The sequence below is a fragment of the Camarhynchus parvulus genome, chromosome 7, assembly GCF_901933205.1.
Source record: "Camarhynchus parvulus chromosome 7, STF_HiC, whole genome shotgun sequence".
Lineage (NCBI taxonomy): Eukaryota > Metazoa > Chordata > Aves > Passeriformes > Thraupidae > Camarhynchus > Camarhynchus parvulus.
This window is the reverse complement of record NC_044577.1, coordinates 7,028,856-7,048,301: the sequence shown is the minus strand read 5'-3', so window position 1 is coordinate 7,048,301 and position 19,446 is coordinate 7,028,856. Positions and strand designations below refer to the sequence as shown.

At 38.5% G+C, this 19,446-nt stretch overlaps 1 protein-coding gene across 6 annotated transcripts in view; it reads right to left on the bottom strand.

The window, feature by feature from the left end:
* GULP1 (GULP PTB domain containing engulfment adaptor 1) overlaps positions 1-19,446 on the bottom strand; it is a 141,168-nt gene that overhangs the window by 36,038 nt on the left and 85,684 nt on the right. For all 6 annotated transcript variants that reach the window (XM_030952279.1, XM_030952283.1, XM_030952284.1 and 3 more), the window contains one exon: positions 4,802-4,873. In XM_030952279.1, the coding sequence (XP_030808139.1) occupies positions 4,802-4,873 (72 nt within the window). The remainder of the gene's footprint in view (positions 1-4,801; positions 4,874-19,446) is intronic.

Sequence of the window (19,446 nt, the reverse complement as noted above, 5' to 3'; positions counted from 1 at the left end):
CCAGCTCAGTGGGATGGGCTAGTTTATATTCAACTGCTTCAGAATTAACATTACATTTTCATGGCATTTTTAGGGAAAGGAACAGATACGGACAAACCTATTTTCTACTTTAGGCTTTAAAATAAAAGAAATTTAAAACCATCCATATATTTTGTAATTTATCACAGCTGCATGGGAAAATAGATAGTCCAAGAGCGTTATTAAAATTAAATTTGATGTGTCTAGGTACCAAATCTAATCAAACCACAACCAACAAAAATGCCACGAGGAAAAAAAAGCATGTTATCAAGACAGCCAGGAACTGGAGCTAAAGAATTAATTGTTAAGACTAATTACCTCTATAGATCTATAAATCAATTTAAGCCATGCAATCAAAATTATGTGCTTCTCTTTAATATTTACACCTCCCTGCACAATTCGAGATTTAATTAAAAAGAGTTGAGACATCCAAAGGGAGATGTTCCTGTGATTTGGGTGCTAATCTTCATCCCAGGGAAGAGATGTTCAACTCCTTCATTTAATGCAGGTGACCAGCGACAAATCAGACATTGCACCTCACACCTTAAAGGAGCCCTGGTTTAGGGCAAAGTCGTTGGATAAGCTGGGAAACAGCTTTGTCACCCATCTTGGAAAAAAATGCTTTTCCTCCTTTTTATCATTACAACATTCATTATAAGGAAACATGTCTGGAAAAAACCCAACAGGCCCCATTTCTTCTGCAGTGCCTTCATGTCATATAATTGGTCATGTTATGGTCCAAACTCCCATGGGCATGTGATGTGGGCACAGTGAAATTATGGCCTCTGAAAAACAGCTGTCAAGAAGAGGAAAAGGGTGAAATGATATGCAAAATTCAGTCTCTCAATAATCACCTTGCAGGGAAAAGGCCATCCAGAAGTGTATGTCTATAGAATAGGTTGTATTTTATTTTCCAGACACACACACTGGACTGAGAGGAAGGCTATCTATCTATCATCCAGTGTAGAAGACACTACAGTGCAGTCTTTTTTCCATCGATCACTTCCTGACAGAATTTTTATGTTTTGTTTTATTTGGGGGTGGGCTACTTTGTTGTTGCTGTTTTGAGATATTTTGGTTATTTTGCTTGGTGGCATGGAGTTTTGGGGGGTTGTTGGGTTTTTTTTTGTAGTAGGTTTTTTATTTTTTTTTCCTGTTTGGTTGGGTGGCTTTGGTTGATTTTTTCTTATGGAGTGGGGGGCAGGGTTTAATTTTAGTTTTTTTGAGAGGCAGGGTAAACAGGTATTTTCTTATTCAGCTCTTCTCATCTGACTTGCCTTGGTCTTCAGGATGTCCTTGACTGGTCCTGAACCACAAATTCTGCTTTCTGCAGTTCTTCAAAGAGCAGTCATGACTGGAAGGCTTGGCTGCAAATCTCTTTATCCCAATATTAAAAGCTTCTCTGTACTCCACCCTCCTCCTCTGTCCTTTTAACAACAAATTAAACTGAGCTTTAACATGGGAGGGAGCTCAGAACAATATCCACAGATGGTCCTTTAAGGGCAGCAGCAGGACAGCATCTCTGCATGTGTGGAAGTGTGTGAACCAGCACTCTTCACTCTGTGTATCCTTAGAGGTCAAGGACATGATGAAAAATATTTCAAGTGGTTTCAAAGTGATTCATTCTATCTGCATTTTGTCTGGTCATCTCCACTTACAGAAGAAATGTGGAAGAAAAAAAGGATAATGAATTGAAAGCTGGGGAAGCAAACAGCCTTAAGTTTGGCCCTCACAAAACATCCCTTGGAAGACTGTAGAAGAAACAGCCCAAAACTCAGGTGTTTATTCTGGTTTCTCCTTAACAGCCCTCCATGCAGCTTTCTTACCACTGCTCAGCTTATGCTGCTTCTTCCATCTGTCCTGCTGCTCTTTCTACCTGTTTCCACCTCTGGCAACCCTTCCAACACTTTATAAGAAGGATCAAATTCATTCTTACAATCTGATTGAGAAGTTAAAAGCTTCATTAATCAAGGAAAGTAATAATTTCATTTAATAAAATCAAGTGTGATTTTGACAACACGTAGACATTTGAGGACCATAGGCATGTTTGGATACAGCATCTGGGTGCCACGTGCTTTAGCTTTTGTTTCAGTTTGACTAGAAAACTTGAAGGAAAACATGTTTTGTAATAAATTATGATAATATTTGATCTTATCTTACAAATAAATAAACAAACACATTGTAAAACATTAATGTTCATGTTTTTTCTCTCTCTTGCAGTACAGCTCCAAGCACTTGGAAAACACAAGGGGAAATCCCACCAAGATAAAACCACTGGAGAATTCTCTAGAAAAATTAAACATAGTCGCTTGAAAAAAACCCCTATCTTCTAATTGCAACTGTCCCAGAAAAATTGTCAAGAAAATATAAAAGTCGTAATTGGGATAAAAGTACAAAGAAGCCTCAAGAAAAAGTTTGTCCAAGATGCTTTATGTTTCTGTAGAACATCAGCTCCATCTGCTGGGAAAAATCAGTTTGTGGCATGGCAGCTGCAGTTTCTGTGCTGGGCAATCCAAGTTTTTGTGCTGAGTTAAGGGCTTTTAGATGATTTAGAGAAGTACACAGTTGTACATCAAATCTTGACTCTGACAGTTTGGTGACATGAGGGCTTAAGAAAAATGCTTTCTGGTGGCTGTGCTTCATGGTCCGTATATCACTGGAGCATGTGACTTCAAAAGCTTATTAGAGTGATGCATGTCACTTGTAAAAATAGCTCTAAACATTAAGAAAGTGTCAGTTGTTTTGCTGCCAGCTGTCCATTTTCATTAAAAACAAATTATGATTAATAACATTGCAATTAAAAGCAAATCCAGATAATTAAAAAATATAAATATGGCATCAGAAGCTACAGGTCTTCTAAAAACTCTCCTACCCCCAAACCACTTTATATTTCTTCAACATCTCTTTCAATATGACATTAGTTTTTCAAGTTGTTTTAATTGTTTAAAAATAATTAGCATTTTATAAAAACAAACTACAAATGTGTGCTTAATAAAGAAATCCAGTACCTCTAGGCATCTCTTCAAAAACTATAGATACACAATGTAAGTCAGTCTGCAAACGAGTATTAAATTAATTGGGGATTGTTTCAAACATAAAAGCGTTTTCATTGCTCTCTGAATTCTGTTCCAGGATTTTTCAAGTCCTTCCTAAAGTCATGTTTATTTACTTTGGAAGGTCTCTAATAAACTTGTGATTATGTAAGATCACATGCAATATTTGATATCTAAGCTACAAAATTCCAAACTTGAAGAAAATAATGTAATTCTGGCAGCAACTATTCAGACTTCTATCTCCAAGGTGGTTTATTTAGGGAATGTGTGTAGAAAGTTAGAGCAGGTATCTGCATATCTGCATCTGCTCCAGTGACACCATAAACACACACACACCAGATTTCTGGCTTTGCCACACTTCTGAGAGCAGTTATTATCTGAAATCCTTGTTGGACCCTCTCTCAGAGGAAACCATTTCCCCGTGTGAAATAATGGAATTCAACCCACCCAAAGCCTCCAGTGATCAGAAAGAGCTCAGGCCAGCCTGGGGTAGCACCAGTGAGACAGAGAACTCAGCATTTGGTTTATTCAGGAGTCCAATGAAACACCTTTATAACAGAAGCAAAGCTGCTCCATAGCAAGATATCACTGTGATAGATTTCTGCACAGAACTGATTTTTCTGGGGGTATTGGAGTTTTATAAAGACAAACTACACAAGGTGCACACAAACGCACTTTGTTTCCACTGATAGAATGCTGCAATGCTTAAAAAAGGGTCAAACTTAGCCTAAAACACTTGAAAACAACTGGGCAATAATGACTCTATCTGCAGCACAAAAAAGTCTTTTTGGCACTCCAAGAATCAGCTAAATGAATCTTTAAAGGCAGCTGTACTATCTTGGTAGAGTGAAAACAACAGCAAAGAATGTGTTTCTATACCTTAATAAGATTACTGATCCATCTTGTAAAGATGGCTTTGTCAAGGGAAAACTGAGCCTTAAAAGCTGAGCTGCATGAGTAGTCTCATGTTTCCTTTCTGCATTTCTTTAGTATGGTAATAACAAAACCAATTTTTTCAGTATTGACTCCCCACATTTCCTGCCCATTTCCAAGGAACCTGTTTAAATGAACAACGAAAAGCTTGCAAGAAAGTTATGAAAAATGCAATAGTAGGGAGAAAGATTTTTTACATCTAAGTAAACTGAAGGGCCAACAGCTCAGAGCAGCTAAGCATGAAGCAATTCCACAGGAACAAGGCAGTGGAGTGGACTGGAACAATCAGCATTCCCTGCCCCAGCTCATGGTGTCTGAAGAGCTCTGAGCAGCCAAGGCAAAGCCATGTTAACTGAAAACAACCCTCAAAAAGTCATTGCACTCGGATATTTTTAGTTGTCCACCAAGTCCCTTGGTGCCCAAGTACATGTAGCCAAGAGGAAATTGCAAAAGCCTCATCTTCTCAGCCATGGCTGGGGATGGCAGCTACAACAAATTCTTGCTGCCTCAGTTTGTATTAATGAAGCCCTAAACAAGCCCGAAGAAGAAGCAGTAGCCATTGAAGTACATTAACTTTATAAATATTCCTGAATTATTATAAAGCCTGTAGGACAACTAAATATTGTACACAGCACAACACCTGACCATAGAGACATAATAAGGAAAAACCTACACACTAAGGAGATTAGGAAAAGGAACTACTCCCAGAGCCACTGAATTCACCTAGAAAACCTACAAAATGTCTTAGAAAAGAGGGTAAGAGTACATTCCATTTATGTTTCATTAAAAATTCTTACCTTTAATTTTCTAACAGCATCTCTTACAACTTCCGTGCCTTTGGGCTGCTCCACTTCTGTACTGCCTAGAAACTGAAAAAATTGCAATTTGTGAGCAGTAAGTTATGCATTTAAAGGTCTAATCAACTTGAGTAATCTTATTTTCAAGCAGCATTTTGGAAAGGCAATTGTTTCAGTAGTTGATAAATAAAAAACCTTCACACAGCTATTTCCAATCAAGAAAACAACAAGAATTACATTCTATACTAATATTAGCATTATCAAAATTGACTTAAAAAAACATCCTGTACAAATCTGTAAATTAGAAGTTCGAGTACCTTTTTCTACAGGGAAATTACCACTTTGGTAATAACTCTTTTTAGAAAATAAAAAAAAAATGCACACAAAATACAGATGGAAGATACTTCCAATGAATCAACACGAGCCAATCATTTGGATTCTGTCGCTAAAACATTCACACACACACAATGTAAGATAAATTAAAGGACCTGATTTTCCTCTCAGAGCTCCTTGGTATATTAACATAGATTTACAGGAAGTAGGCTCCAGCTTAGTAAAACAAGAGACATTTTCAAGTAGTTTCTATTACAATTCATATTTTTACCAAGTAAGTCTTTAATGAAAACCAAACGCATGTGTTTTCATATAGAAAGCATAATATTTCAAGGGGGCCTTATTTCTTTGTACACTGAAATGCTTTAATTTTCTGTACAGTCACACTTGCCTTCTACTGCACTGTTACAAAATGTATGATAATCCTGCCTGAAACCCATCTGTGTGATACACTAATTGATTCTCTGTTGCCAAATTTTCACACTGAACTACAGTTAAGTCACATCGTGTATGTGTATATGCTAAAATAACTCTAGGAAAAAAAACCCTCCCTTTTTTCCTACAGTACAGTTTTCTGTGCATCATGACACACAGAGGCATGTACAATTTTTAAGTCCTACCCATTTTGAAAGGGATTTAAATTTGCCAAGATACAGACAACATAAATAGAGTAACTCTGGAGTTTTTAGCTCTATTAAACCTTCCAAACATGTTTAGCGCAGTCAGTGTGCTCAAGGTACTCCTGCAAAGAAACTGTGCATCTCCACCAATAATGAAGCCTCATTAGACATTTGCTACTGACTCTGAAACAGGACATGCCACCTTGAAAACAACAGTGTAAATCAAAACACTGTACACATCTGCTGCCAATATTCTCTATGATTACATTTCTCCAGCCAGGAGACCAAGGCTTTGGAAGAACAGAGCAGAAGGCTCTGCTATTGATTTGATGTCCTTCACACAACATCTCTGATGACTTTAGACCGAAGGGGTGATCTTGCCTGGAAAAGCGATGGCTGCACAAAAGGCATGTAGAGAAGGAAGAATGATTCTTGGACATGATGGATACTGCACGTGGCAGAGACAGAAAGGGAAAGAGGAGTGAATATACGTGAGCAAAAAACCCCCAAACCAGCAGGTAAGATCAGATAAAAGTCTAAGAGGAAGGTTGAAACACCAACAGTACCAGATACTGGCACACAAGCAAACTTATATCCACCACACCTGTCAGAACACAAGAGGCAGAAGTATGATTGCTGTAAGTTTGTGAGCACACAAGGTATGTGATACACAGAGCAGGAATCCTGCAGAAACGCAGGAAACAAGAGCTGCAGGTGTGGACAAGGCTCAGTGAGCCGGGCAGAGGTCACTGCTGCCCATGCAGAAGCTGAGACAGATGCTTCATCCCTGGCTGTTTCCTAATCCCTGTGCTGTTTCCAAACTGGCAGCACCAGTACCAGTGTAAGCAGCCCAGTAGTTCTCAATGCAGATTCAGGGCCAGGCCTCTGGTGGAACTGGGCCATGCACACACAGAGATGCCCCAGGTTATGCTGCCTTGCCTGCAGCTGCTTCTCCAGAAGGGCACAGGGCTGCCCTACTTTTTTTATTTACTTACTTCCATCCAGATGACCAAGCTCTGATAAAGCTAAGAAAGAATCAGTCACTTCCCCAGAACTCTCCTCTGCTTCACAGTCCAAGAAGGATGAAGGTATCTTTGCTGTATTCAGTAAATCCCAGCAGCAGACCAATCTTTCCACAAACAGTACCTTCCACAAATACAGTTTTCCCAGAAGCTTGTACCTCATGATAATTCACACTACTGCCTCAGAAAATCAAATTCCCCAGCCGCAGCTGGGGAATCTGTTAAATGTCACTGAATTCTAAAGCTTATAGTAATGTTCCCCAAACCAGAAATTACCATTTATGATCATGGAGGGGAGGGAGAAGTAGATTTCTAAGCAGAAAGATAAACTGCTGAAAGCATTTTAAAAGACTGACAAAACCTGAAAAAAACCTCATTGTGTTTGCTCAGTAAGTTACAAAAGAAATAAACAACCAAGACTCAGAGAATATAGAAACACCACGAGCCTTAGATCAGCATTTACAAAAATAACCCACTAGAATTCCATACATCATTCACTCTCTTCCAGAAGAGTGCTGGTTTTGACATTAAGCATCACCACTAAAATTTCAATTGCTCTCAGCAGTTTTGAGCTGGATGTGGAATTCAAGCTTGTGCATAATAAACTATTAAGCATAGGAAAATAATTAAGACACGTTTATTCCAGATATACAAAGAAGAATTGTAGCTTAAGTGTTAAGACCAAGAAAAATTACAAGGCTATATTATGGATTGCAGTGTTTGTATCTATTTCTAACTCTTCTAATTGCAATTGTACTTTTTGTTAATTCAGGTATGTTAAAATTGCTTACACATTTCATGCTTAACTTCCCTTCTTAATTTCTTGGTAAGAGTAATAAAAAGAGAATCAGAAATTAAGGGGAGATATTCTGAATATTTGTATTAATTGCACTGTTCTCTTTGGGGAACAAATACAGACAGAATTTCAGACCAAGACAGGTTTGTAACAAAAGAATGACTATGCAGTAAAGCCTTAACAAAGAGCTAACAGTTTTCATGGGAGGCTTTTTATTGCTTGCTTTTTTATATGCTCTGTACCTTTCCCATCTCATCTATCATAATTTTCTGTTTAATATGAGGTACCAATTACTGTGGTATTGCTGATGATAGTTAAGCTAAGCAAATAGATGTATTTGCAAAGCTGGGGCTTCAGCTGCCAAGGTCACTGTGCAGTTTGTACAACCCCTGGCACAGCAGACACACTGCCACTGGGGTTTCTGGGGGAAGCCACCAACAACTAACTCACCACCCTCATGAAATGGGAAGGTGGCCATTTTATCATGGTCCTTTCAGCAGATTTTTCTCACCAAATCTCACACAAACACAGAGAACAAATATTTGTTAGATCAGGAAGTTGGTCCAGCTGGGGCATGAATAATACAATTATTCAGCATGGAAGAGTTTCTACAACAAAAATATCAGAACAAAAGGGGTAAAAGTAAAACCTCCCTTTCCAAGCCCAGGCTCCTTTAGGGAGCAGTACTGATGATCCACGGCTTTAGATGGGAACTTGGCAAGTCAGTGTTTGTTTTCAGCATTTGAGGTTCCCTTCTGCAACTTGACTCATGCAGAACAACCAGCATAAGTGGTTCCTGAGAGTCAAGCTAACACAACTCCTACACTTCGCTGCAGAAGAGAGAAACAGAAAATAACAGTTTCCCTTTAGATCATTCACTATTAATCCTAAATGCAAACTAATAAACACATTAAGTGCTTAAGTGTTCTTTACACAAGTAATGTGTTCAAATACATAATACAGCTGAAAAATGTTTACATAGGACTGCTACATCCATTTACTGTCTGCAGCTAGCAAAAAGATTATTCTTGACGTTGGTGTATTCCATGCATAATATGCCTACTCAAACAGACACAACACATAATTTAGGCATGCCATGAGACTCAAATATTTATCTGTTGTTTACTATTAAGTTTGCCATTCTTCCAATTTTTAAAATAAAAGAAGATACACTTAATATTTTGTAAAAAAAAACACTTAACAATAAACTGACGAGCAGTTGTTTTCCTAATATATTACTCATTCATATTTCACTTGCAGCTGTCTGCAATCAGAAATAACTCTTATGAGGCCAACAGATCCTATCAGTCAGGACCATTTAAGTGTTCCTTTAATGTACAGTGATGTTTGCCATGAAGAAAGTGAGCTGTTGGCCAGCAATATACAAGACAAACTCCTCAGATCAAACTGTTTCTAATCTAATACTAGCAGACAACCAGATGTGTTCACTCCACGTGCAAAGATTTGCAAGATAATGCAGCTGCAAAGAATTAACAGACACTCTTTCAACATATTAAATCAACAGAGGTTTTATCACTGAAGCAACTGAGAGAAAATTCAGCCCTGTAATGGCCAAGAGGGCTGCCTTACACAACAAGCTATCAGACAGAGCCTTTGTGAGGAATATTTGTCAGAATGTAGGTGACATTTCCCTATGCATGAACATGAACAACACATTTGCTGGTCCAATTCATTGTGAAGTTATTAAATTGCATTTAGAGTTGTACTTTGGTTGGAGGAACTATTAAAATAAAAGGTAAATAATCTTTTACTTTGCTGGCTCAATTAAAAGTCAATTCAAATGTAAGACAACTTCAGGCATCCAGAATCCCTGACATTCCTGACAAGCCTGCTGCTGTTCTATGTGCCCAGCAGGTCTCAGTAAGGGCAGGTGAATTGTTAAGGTTAGCAGTGCACTTTCTTTCCTTGACATCAGCAGGAAACTGTCCAGTAATACTTCCCCTGGCAGTTTAAATTTTGACCCTCAATATTTCATTGGCTTTACATGCAAAGCACACCCAGGTGCTTTTCTTCAAAGTTTAGGGGGATAAAAAACTCTATACATGCTTAGGAAAAGTTAGTTTTACCAGCCTAAAAATATTAATAAACTTGACTCTTGATTAAGAAATAGTTTTAGGTGCACTTCTGAATATTTAATGTAGACTTCGACTCTTCCAGTAGAGAGCAGTGCAGGATATTTTAATAATAAAACAACATCTGTTTTCCTTTGTCATCACATTTCAATCTTAAAAAAAAAACTCCAGTCTTTCACAGTGCCACATTTCTTTTTTACTCTGAAATTCCTGAACATTAATGGCTCCCTTTTACACAGACTTAAATGCAATTATATGAAAACAGTACTTACCAAAATCATACAATAAAGAAAGGGAAAAAACCCCAAAACAATGCAAAGTGACTGGATACCTGCTCGCAGCTTTTGACAAATTAGCTCCTTCTACCTCCTCAGTTCTACAGGGATGCAGATTTACTGATGAAAGGAAGACAAATGTATCCACATTGTGAGAACACCAGAACAACAGTGTATAAAACAAGGATGAAAGAGAAGTGGGACCAGTTCTGAACAAATGTCTAAGCTGTTAACCACTCCATAAGCCCAGGCAGACGTTTTGCTCAGCCTTGCACTCGTGAGCCTTCTCCATCACTCAAACAGCAGAAGGACAACAGGGACCATAAAACAAACAAAACTTTGCATTTTGGGTTCCTTCTCTTTCCCCACCCCACAGTCCAGCTCCTCACCTGCAGCAGCTTCCTTGGCTCTCTACAAAGACATGTTTTTGCCAGAGCATGTAAATGTTTGGATTTTTCCCCTTTGAAGAGCACTTTCCTAGGACCACCTTAAAACAACTCCCAAGCATGATTGCCACTCAAATGAGAGCAGAAATCCAACTCACCACATGGGAGTATGAGGCAGAGTGGCATCAGACAGACATCAGCACATTCCCTGAATATTCCCTGCTTGCCTGGCACCTAATGCCCTATACAAGCGGTGGCTCTCACACAGGACAGAAATTCGAGGTATTTTTTGAGGGAATGTTCAAGTACTGCTGGCAAAGAAGAAAGATGAATGCACAATTAAAAGCATCAAAAAATGTTAGCTAATGGATGAAATATTAGCAGGTATTTCATCCATCAATAGAAAATATTTTCAGTAATTAAGGTATGACAAAAGAAAAGTCTATTTAATAAGTTATTGAATTATTTGGGGAGAAAAAAGAGAGTGTTACAGAAAGAATCATAAAATAATTAGGTTCAAAAAGCCCCACTGGCTTAATTTGCACTTTCTTATATTCTCAACAACTGCAGTAACTAAGAGCTCTCCACCTTCAAATGTACAAGGAGTCATTTCAGTCTTTCAGTCTGGATCTATTAATCAGTAATAAAGAACATTATTTGATAACTAAAGCTCAAGAGATCTTTGAACACCTGACAGAGACAACAGACATTTCCCTGGAGTAGTGCCCCTCACCTGGATGTGACTCCTACTCAAATGTCTGGAAACAGGAATCCCTAGAAGTATTCTGTCAAAGCTACCTGAGAAACTGAGGGCATGCGGCAGCCCTAATCCTGCCTACATCTGTCTCCTAACCCACGTTCAGCTATGCTAAGAAGAGAAATTCTTGAGCTGCTGACTGGAAGAAATCTGACATGTGGGTCAAGTCAGCTGATTGCAGCTTGGTGTAACCCTAAAGGCCAAAGAAGGGGATAATTACACAAGGTCACATTCCTCCTCAACTCCCACTGCAGCCAGAAGGGAAAGTGGCACTCAAAAAGAAAAACACCACAGGAATATATATGTTTGTATTACCAAAACCAGCTTGTTTGTAAGCAGAACTTCAGAAGACCTTAGGACACACTTGGTAAATGACCAAAACTTAAATATTCTCCAGTGTGCTTACATACTACAGGGGCTATCAACAAGGATAAAATAAAAAATCAAATCTGATTGCAACACAGCTGTCAAAGCTGTGCTCTGTGTTAAACCATCTAATTCTAAAGATAAAATGATGCTAATTCAGGTAGGACCCACACAAGGGAGATAAGAGGAGGCTGGGATACAGAAAGAGAGTAAAGGAAACATGTATGCTGTCAAGACTGTCACTATAGAAAACACCAGTCGTACAAGAGAAACCAGCCAGCATTTCTTCAGTCCATCAACCTCCCCAGCGCTTCAGAAGCCCAGCTCAAACTGAACCATGCCCTGAAGAGCTGTCAGGCTGCACCTGAAGATTAAAGAGGCTCTGGGGGTGGTGTACCCTGTTCTGCCATTGCACACACCTCCAGCAGCCCCCCACAGCTACCCAGACTACAGGCAGAGGCTGAGAGCAGCTCAGCTGCCCCAGCCTGACTCCCACCTCAGGCACTGAGAGCAGAGGATGTTTCCCTGGCTCTGCTCCACACACTCCTCAGCTGGAGCTGACTGTTCACTCCAGCCCTGAGCAGGGAGGCAGAAGCAGGAGGGTAATAGGGATATGTCTTAGGGTTAGTCTAGCTTGGAGCAAAAAAAGGACAGCAAACTCAATCCACTTTTAGAAAATTCTTAAAAAACATTGATGTATGAGAAAAGGGCTTAAAAAGGGAACACTTTGCCAGTGCACAAATGGCAGCGATGCTAATACTAGTGGTATATCATGCTGAAGGCCTGTTTTCCTTTTAATCCCAGATGCACTTCCCATAGCAGATAAATAAAACCAAGGATAACATTTGGCATGTAATAAACAAGGGCAGGAGAAAATGGCAGCGAGAGCAAATCCATCACTGGAGAACATAATTTCTCATCATATATTCCCTGGCTGTGACTGGGTCACACAGGTTCTTTGGATGGCATTCCTTCCTCACGTGTGTTGCAATATTCTTCAGCCTTCATGTGCAAGAATCCTGGGCTTAGGGCTGGACAAAATGAAGGAGTAAATTAAAGAATGACATGTCTTAATTTGGACATACTCTGTGTTTCCAGTTTTGGCTTTTTACACATGTGAAAAGATTTTTTTTTTTTAGGAGAAACTGTCAGATCCTTTTGCTGTAGCAGGAGATGTCTGTGAGTAACCCAAAGGCACCATCCTCAATTTATTACAGCTCTTTTACTCCAATCCACACACTATTGACACTTACACCAAACAATGGCATCAAATCTTCTGCTCCTCTGCCACTACTTATCAACTCCACAGAGCCTCCTGTAGCACAGCCGGATACTGCCTCAAAGTTTAAGGATAACTACCAGGAGAAAACCTATCAAATAAGCATGGTATTGACAAATGTGATCTAGCTTGACCCTACACATGGCCTGAATTGCTTCTGACTTGTGTAGGAAATGACTGAGCTACCCAACCACAGATGCTCAATAACATCCTTGTCAACTCCTGCAACCTCTGTTGTAACTCTCATATTATTTTAGATTCCATTTAGTTTGTGCCCTCCAAGAATTAAGAACTGGCAGCTTTGACTGGTCAGTCCTAAAATGCACCACATCTTTAGTTCTGCAAGAATTTTCATTGCTGAACCAAGGTTTAGTGAAGATGTGCACAAGAACCATTCTGCATTGAGATAGGACAAACAGACCTAAGTATCAAACTTAATATTTCCTTTAGAAAGGATATTCAAATGTGAAAAGCCTCTGATACTCACTGAAGACACATCCCACTACTTGAATACTTCAATTTAGAAAATTTATATTCCTGACTGGATTGTTTCCAGTAAAAAAAAAAAAAATTACCTTCGCTGAAGAAAGCCACCTAAAAATAATTCATATTCAGTATTTTATACATCTAATTTTGAGCTTCAGAAGTAAATAATACAGAGTGGACAGATTTTTCAGCTTTACACGTTGATAATTAAACAGATTTACTTCTGCACCACAGCAACTTGATTTAACTCAAGCATAATTTCTTAATGAAAATTGTAAAGTCAAAGTAGTAAATGTACTAAAACACTGTTTTTCATTAAGTCCTAGATATTTTCAAATATCTTCATGTAAAAAATTTGATACCATTTGCTGCTTTTTTTGTTTCCATGAAACAGATGCCAATGCAGTGATTTAATTTACCTTAAGCATAAAACTGAAAAATTGCAGCAACTTCTACATGCTTTGTACAGATGTGAAATGCAGTGTTAGAAATTTCAGAACACAGTGGCCACTTCACTTCACTTCCCCCTTCACCTCTGCAGATGCCAGCCAGAACCCTGGCCATTCAGCAGGAACTTCACTGCACTGCTGTAGGAGAAAACCTTTGATTGTTACTATATGTGTAAAGCCACTGCCCGACCCAAGCTGAGGTTAAATATCATCTTTTTCAGCACTCCCAAATGCAAAGGACAGATTCCCACATCCGCTGGCCTCTCAAAAAACACACACCTCTCCAGTAAACTGCTACAATTAAAGGTACAGCAAGATGAAGATCCCAAGTTGCATCACAGCAGCTTGAACACCCAGCACAAGCCATCCAAAGCTGCTGTCCTGGTTTCACAATTTGGCCCTGCTGAATTATCACCCTGGTTTTCATAACCCCACTGTTCCTTTGAATGCAGCACCTACTGGTTGGCTCTGTATTAACATTCTGAAACCATCTCTATTTTTCTACAAAAAAACAACAAGCTGAAGCTTGAACTCTGTTAAGCTCCCTCTGCCCTGCTGATTTTTTTTCCTGTTACAAGTACTAGGCCTATCTCCCCCAAAACAGAGCGAAAACTGAACTGAGACAAAAAGCCCTCATGAAGAACCAAGATAATGCTGTCAATTATTTGATAACAAAGCTATCTTAATTAAAAAAACTGACAGACCCACTCTGGTCTACCAATAAGGTGAAGCTTTCTAAAACCAGGAGTATTTGATGCACTCAGAAGTTTTGGGGTGCACCTCTGAGCCAGGGGAGCAAACGGGCCATGGCACCAGTGAGAGCAGCTGCTCCTTCCAGGAGATGTTTCTCAGATGAGCTCATTGTTAGGAAGGGCTCTGAGCACAGGCTTCAGATTCTTTCTTTCATAACAACATGTACCAGACCAGCCAGGAGTTTCCATGTGCCAGTTCAAGGTGGGATTGTGCAATTCCAAGCGTTCAGCTTGTAGCAACTGAAGCTGGACACAAAATTCTTACAGCCTTCCTCTGCTCAATGTAAATAAATTCTACAAGTTCTGGAAGAAATTGTGATGGATTTATATAAATATATATAGTATATATATGTTAACAAATACAAATCAAAAACTATTGAAGTTATTCTTTTGTACCAGAAAACACTAACAATATCTTATAAAAACAGAGATTAAATTCCACAGACGTTTCACATTTTGTGGTTAAAGTTTATTTTGATCTAACTTCTACCTCCCTTGTCCTTGACTAACTTAATACTGAACTTGTACTATCATGACAATACAACTTTTGCCATGGCAACATGCAATGACATTATAAACATAGAAACAGGAATTCCCTGTGGGACAAAAAACAGAAGTCACAGTTAGGAACAAAATCCTCATTCCAACACAAATAGCCTCAGTAATAGGCACAAATAACTATTGTCCCTGACTCTCAGTTTATTAAAGACCTTTTCCAGTTTAATGTGAAGTAAGAAATGGCCTATTTTAAGGACACTGCATTGCTTCTGAATCAGGACTTTTAATAGTGTGAGGCTTTCTGCACCATAATTAGAATAAATGACTCCTGATTAAATTCTTGATTCAGGGAATCGATGTGCTGTCAAACAGAGGACAAGCAGCACACCAGAAAAGAGCTATTCTGAAGAAAGAGCCATGAATGTGTGCAGCTAATGCTTTAGCAGTTTGGAAATATAAAATAAATTTTGGTAGCCTTCTCAAGGAACCCAAAAGTTTGGACAGAGTCTCAATTTCTTTTTTTTTTTAAGCTATCATTACCAGAGAAGATAATCTTTAAAATCTAGTATCATAACTTTGAGCACAGTAAATAATTTATACATACATTCTGTGGGCAAGATAATAGACACCATGGGGCAGGTACAGGTGCTGAGGAGTATTAAAGGACAGGAACATGGAGTGTGAAACTTTGGTTGATTTTTTTTCCCTAAACTGTGGATTTCCTATGCTGAGAACCACTTAATTTGTAAAAAAAGAATAAGCCTGATGTTTTATTAGTAATGTAACTTCAGTGGGAAAATATGTTGAGTCAGTATGCAAAGTGTAATTCACAATCACGTGGCTAATCTACATGAATAAGCTAAATTAAATACTATATTAACAGAAATTAATATCAGCATTTTGATAAATGTGGTCAAGAAAATGCCTGTGTTCAAGAAAAAAAAGTTTTTTCCTTGGCTCCTAGAAACTACATCCTAAGCTCCATTTACTTATTTAAATGTGTTGGTAATTTTACACAAATGACACCCATAGATGTCTTTCTCTCTTGCTATATTCACAAAACACAGAAATTTTCAGAGGGTATTTGACTGGGATAGCCAAGTCAAAATCAAATTAGTTACTTGTGGAAGGAACTAATTCTGCAGGGAGAGGTGGTCCATGCAGCAGATAAATACACAGGGAACAAAGCAGATGCCCTTAAAACTGCAACATGATTGAAGTTCTGACAAAATATCTTTAAGTGGGTATCTTGGAATAAAAGAAAAAGGACAGGGCAACCTGCACTGGTTCTGAGTGCTTTGATTATTTGGACTGAAAAGGGGCAATAGCAACAAGACAGCACAGCTGGGAGGCAAACTGGAGAAGAAAATGAAGAGCAGGGGCTGGAGAGGAAGTGGCTCTGCAACCACAGGAGCTCAACAGGGTTTTCATCTGCTATGGGCTCATGACTACAGCACAAGGTAAGCTGGTCAAGGATTTTTGGGAATTGTATTCAAAATTTTTATGGGAAAACACAAACATGTTAGAAATCTTCCTTCCCAAGGCTGGGAATGTACCCTTAACATAGCTGTGCCTCATTGTCTGTGGAAGTGCTGCTGCACAGAACACAAACCCTGCTCTAAATCCCTCTTCTTCAACTCCAGCACAGATTCTGGGAACAAGTACAACTCAGGCAATGGGCCTCAACAAGAAAAGCACTTCTTTCATTGATTTAGCTGTACTGGATCTTTCACTTTTCCTCCAGGGAATTGGAAGTGTCTTCTCTGTGATGATTTCTGTTTTATGAGCCTGTCTATATTGTCTCTCATTAATCTCTTTTTCAGAAGAAACTCCCTTCTTTACACAATCTCTCTTAAAAGACAGCTATAAAACAGATGTGATCACCATAATTCAACACCTGGCCTTCAGGCACTTGACAAATATCCATAACAGAGTTTGGGTTTTTTTTAATCTGGATAGGATGAGAGTATTTTAAAAATTATTTGGAACAGAAATAACTGTCTCTTTATGTTATCATTTAACAAATGTGACGAGCACTACTAAAACACAGGAAATATTCTTCCCACTGAACAGTACAAAACATAAAGCTGAATTTTCTTATGAGATTGATTATTTTAGTAAAATGTAAAAATATTTCAACCTGGCAACATCAGATATGACATGAAACCACCATTATCATGACCCTAGATCCACCAGCAGATGAGATGAACATCTTGGATGAACTTTTTAGGAGAACATAACAGAGATGGAAAGTAATCTGTAAATTATTTTACAATGGCAATTAATCCAACAAAATATTGGCTTTCACTTCTTACTTCATTAAAAATATGTTTTCCAATAAAAGACCTCAATCTGGTGCTGAAGTGGTAAAATTAATTTAGACTAGATCATTACAGTGGTACTCCTATCATTAGGTGAACATAGAATGAGAAAAATCTGATTCTGTATTTAAAATTTTTTCACATAAGGATTTGGAGTCTTCCCTAAATAGCAACCTAATCCTTTTCACTAAGAGCAGGTATTGAGAAGACATTTAATCTTGAGCTCAAGGCATGAAAGCAGAGTTCAAAATTTGGGGTCTGATTTGAGAACAGAGATTTGGGGCAGATATGTGTAAAACCTTCAGTATTACCTCTGTTCCTTATCTTTAAGCTGAGGACAATAAGTCACCAGTTTCTTATCTGCATTATCATTTAATTATCTCAGCTGAGAAGAAAGCTCATGAGAGAAGTCCAAGGTCTTCTGTTGCCTACTTATTCTGAGCTTTGATCTACGACTACTTGCATCAGGGTAGCACCTACAGCCTCCCTCTCATTATTCTAGAGGCTGCACAAACATCAAAAAGATAGCCCTTAGCTTCAAAGAATTTATGATCTAATGAACTGTGATAAATTGCAGTAACCCCTTGGAAATGCACAGCACAGTTTCAGTTAGTACCTCTGAGTGTTACTGATGAAAATCAATATAAAACATCGACCCTATTCTTCCTCATACACATCAAACAGCCAACACTAATACAAATAAAAAGCTGTACCCAGCACAAAATTAACAAAGTGTTCTGTCACACAGCACACATGCAGAGTGCTTCAGCAGATTTCAAAGATAAAAAAAACCATGTGAAGAGGTCCCACCTTCCCACCTGCCTCTCCTCAGAACCCAAAATTTAACCCCTAAACCCATACCTAGTTTTAAAGATTTAAGATTATTCTGAACATTCAGTATGCACATGCAATTTTGGGGAATGCTTTTCATTCTGAGAATGCATTTGCCTTTGAGAGTTTCAGGTCCTCGGTGCCTCATAAAGTGAGGATATGGGATATGGCCTCTAAACTCTGACTTAAGAAGACATATAAATTCCTGATTTGAATAGATTTTTCCACAATAAACCTGTATTCATGAGTAAACAAGATTTGCCTCCCACGTAATCTTTTAGCTCTAATTAACATGATTTGTTGAGTTACTTATCTGTCCTTGTAGTTTCTTTCTACTCAGAAGCATTGGGAGCTACAGCAATAGTGCAAGATAGGGTTTAAGGACCTTTCTAGTTCATGCTTCAAGTTATATTTCCCTTCAAATGCAACGCTTGCTTCTACACATTTCAAAGATTTAATGGACATCCTTGTTTCTATATTTTCCCTATTTTCGTAATGCTACAGCAACATATTGAAAAACAACTTGTAAAACAATAGGACCGGCCCCATTTCGATTTTCCTTAAAGATTCAGAATGAAGAGAATATTAGCTATGAAAACACTGAAGAAAAAAAATGAAGGTTTAGGCCAACGCAACCCATCATTCCCTTTAAGTAGCACATCATAATTCCTAGTGAAAATGCAAAACATTTCAACAAAGATTTACAAATAACTTAATGCAAATATTTCTCCTCTGCTATGTTCCAAACCACAAAATATTAGTTCCTCTATTAAGTTACACCTAACAGTCTCATATTCAAAGTTCAAAATACTTCTTAAAACAGGCCAAGATTAGTTTTACCCTTTCTGAGCCAGAGTAATCAGAAGGAGCCATTTCTGAGAGAAATATTTATTGCAGTCCAGGATCTGCAGCTGACTAGTGTACCTCACTATTTTATTAAAGTTAATAAACTTCAGGGACTGCAGCTAGTAGTTTGTCTGACGGTTTATAGAGGAAGAATCCTCATGGAGATCAGCATATGTGAAACTTTTCCTGAATGGTGAACAGCCTGGCTGTTGGATAGACTCCTGTAGTCTTGGCTCTGTTTTTAAAATTGTATCTCCTTGCAGAATTTTCTGTTAAAAATCTTGTGCCATTCTCTTATTCTCTATAAACCAGCCCTGTTTCTAGTTTACAGAAAGGCTGAGATTAAATATGAGAGATAAGAAAGAGTAGTTCACCTGCAGGCCTGATTTAATTTAAAGCAAACCAATCTAGAAACAGCTGTGGGTCACCTAGCCCACAAGGACAATAATCCAGATGTTTGAGCCCTACTAATTCCAGGGTCAGACAGGCAATTGACTTGGGACTTGACAGTGCAGAGGCTGAGAGGCCTTCTTCC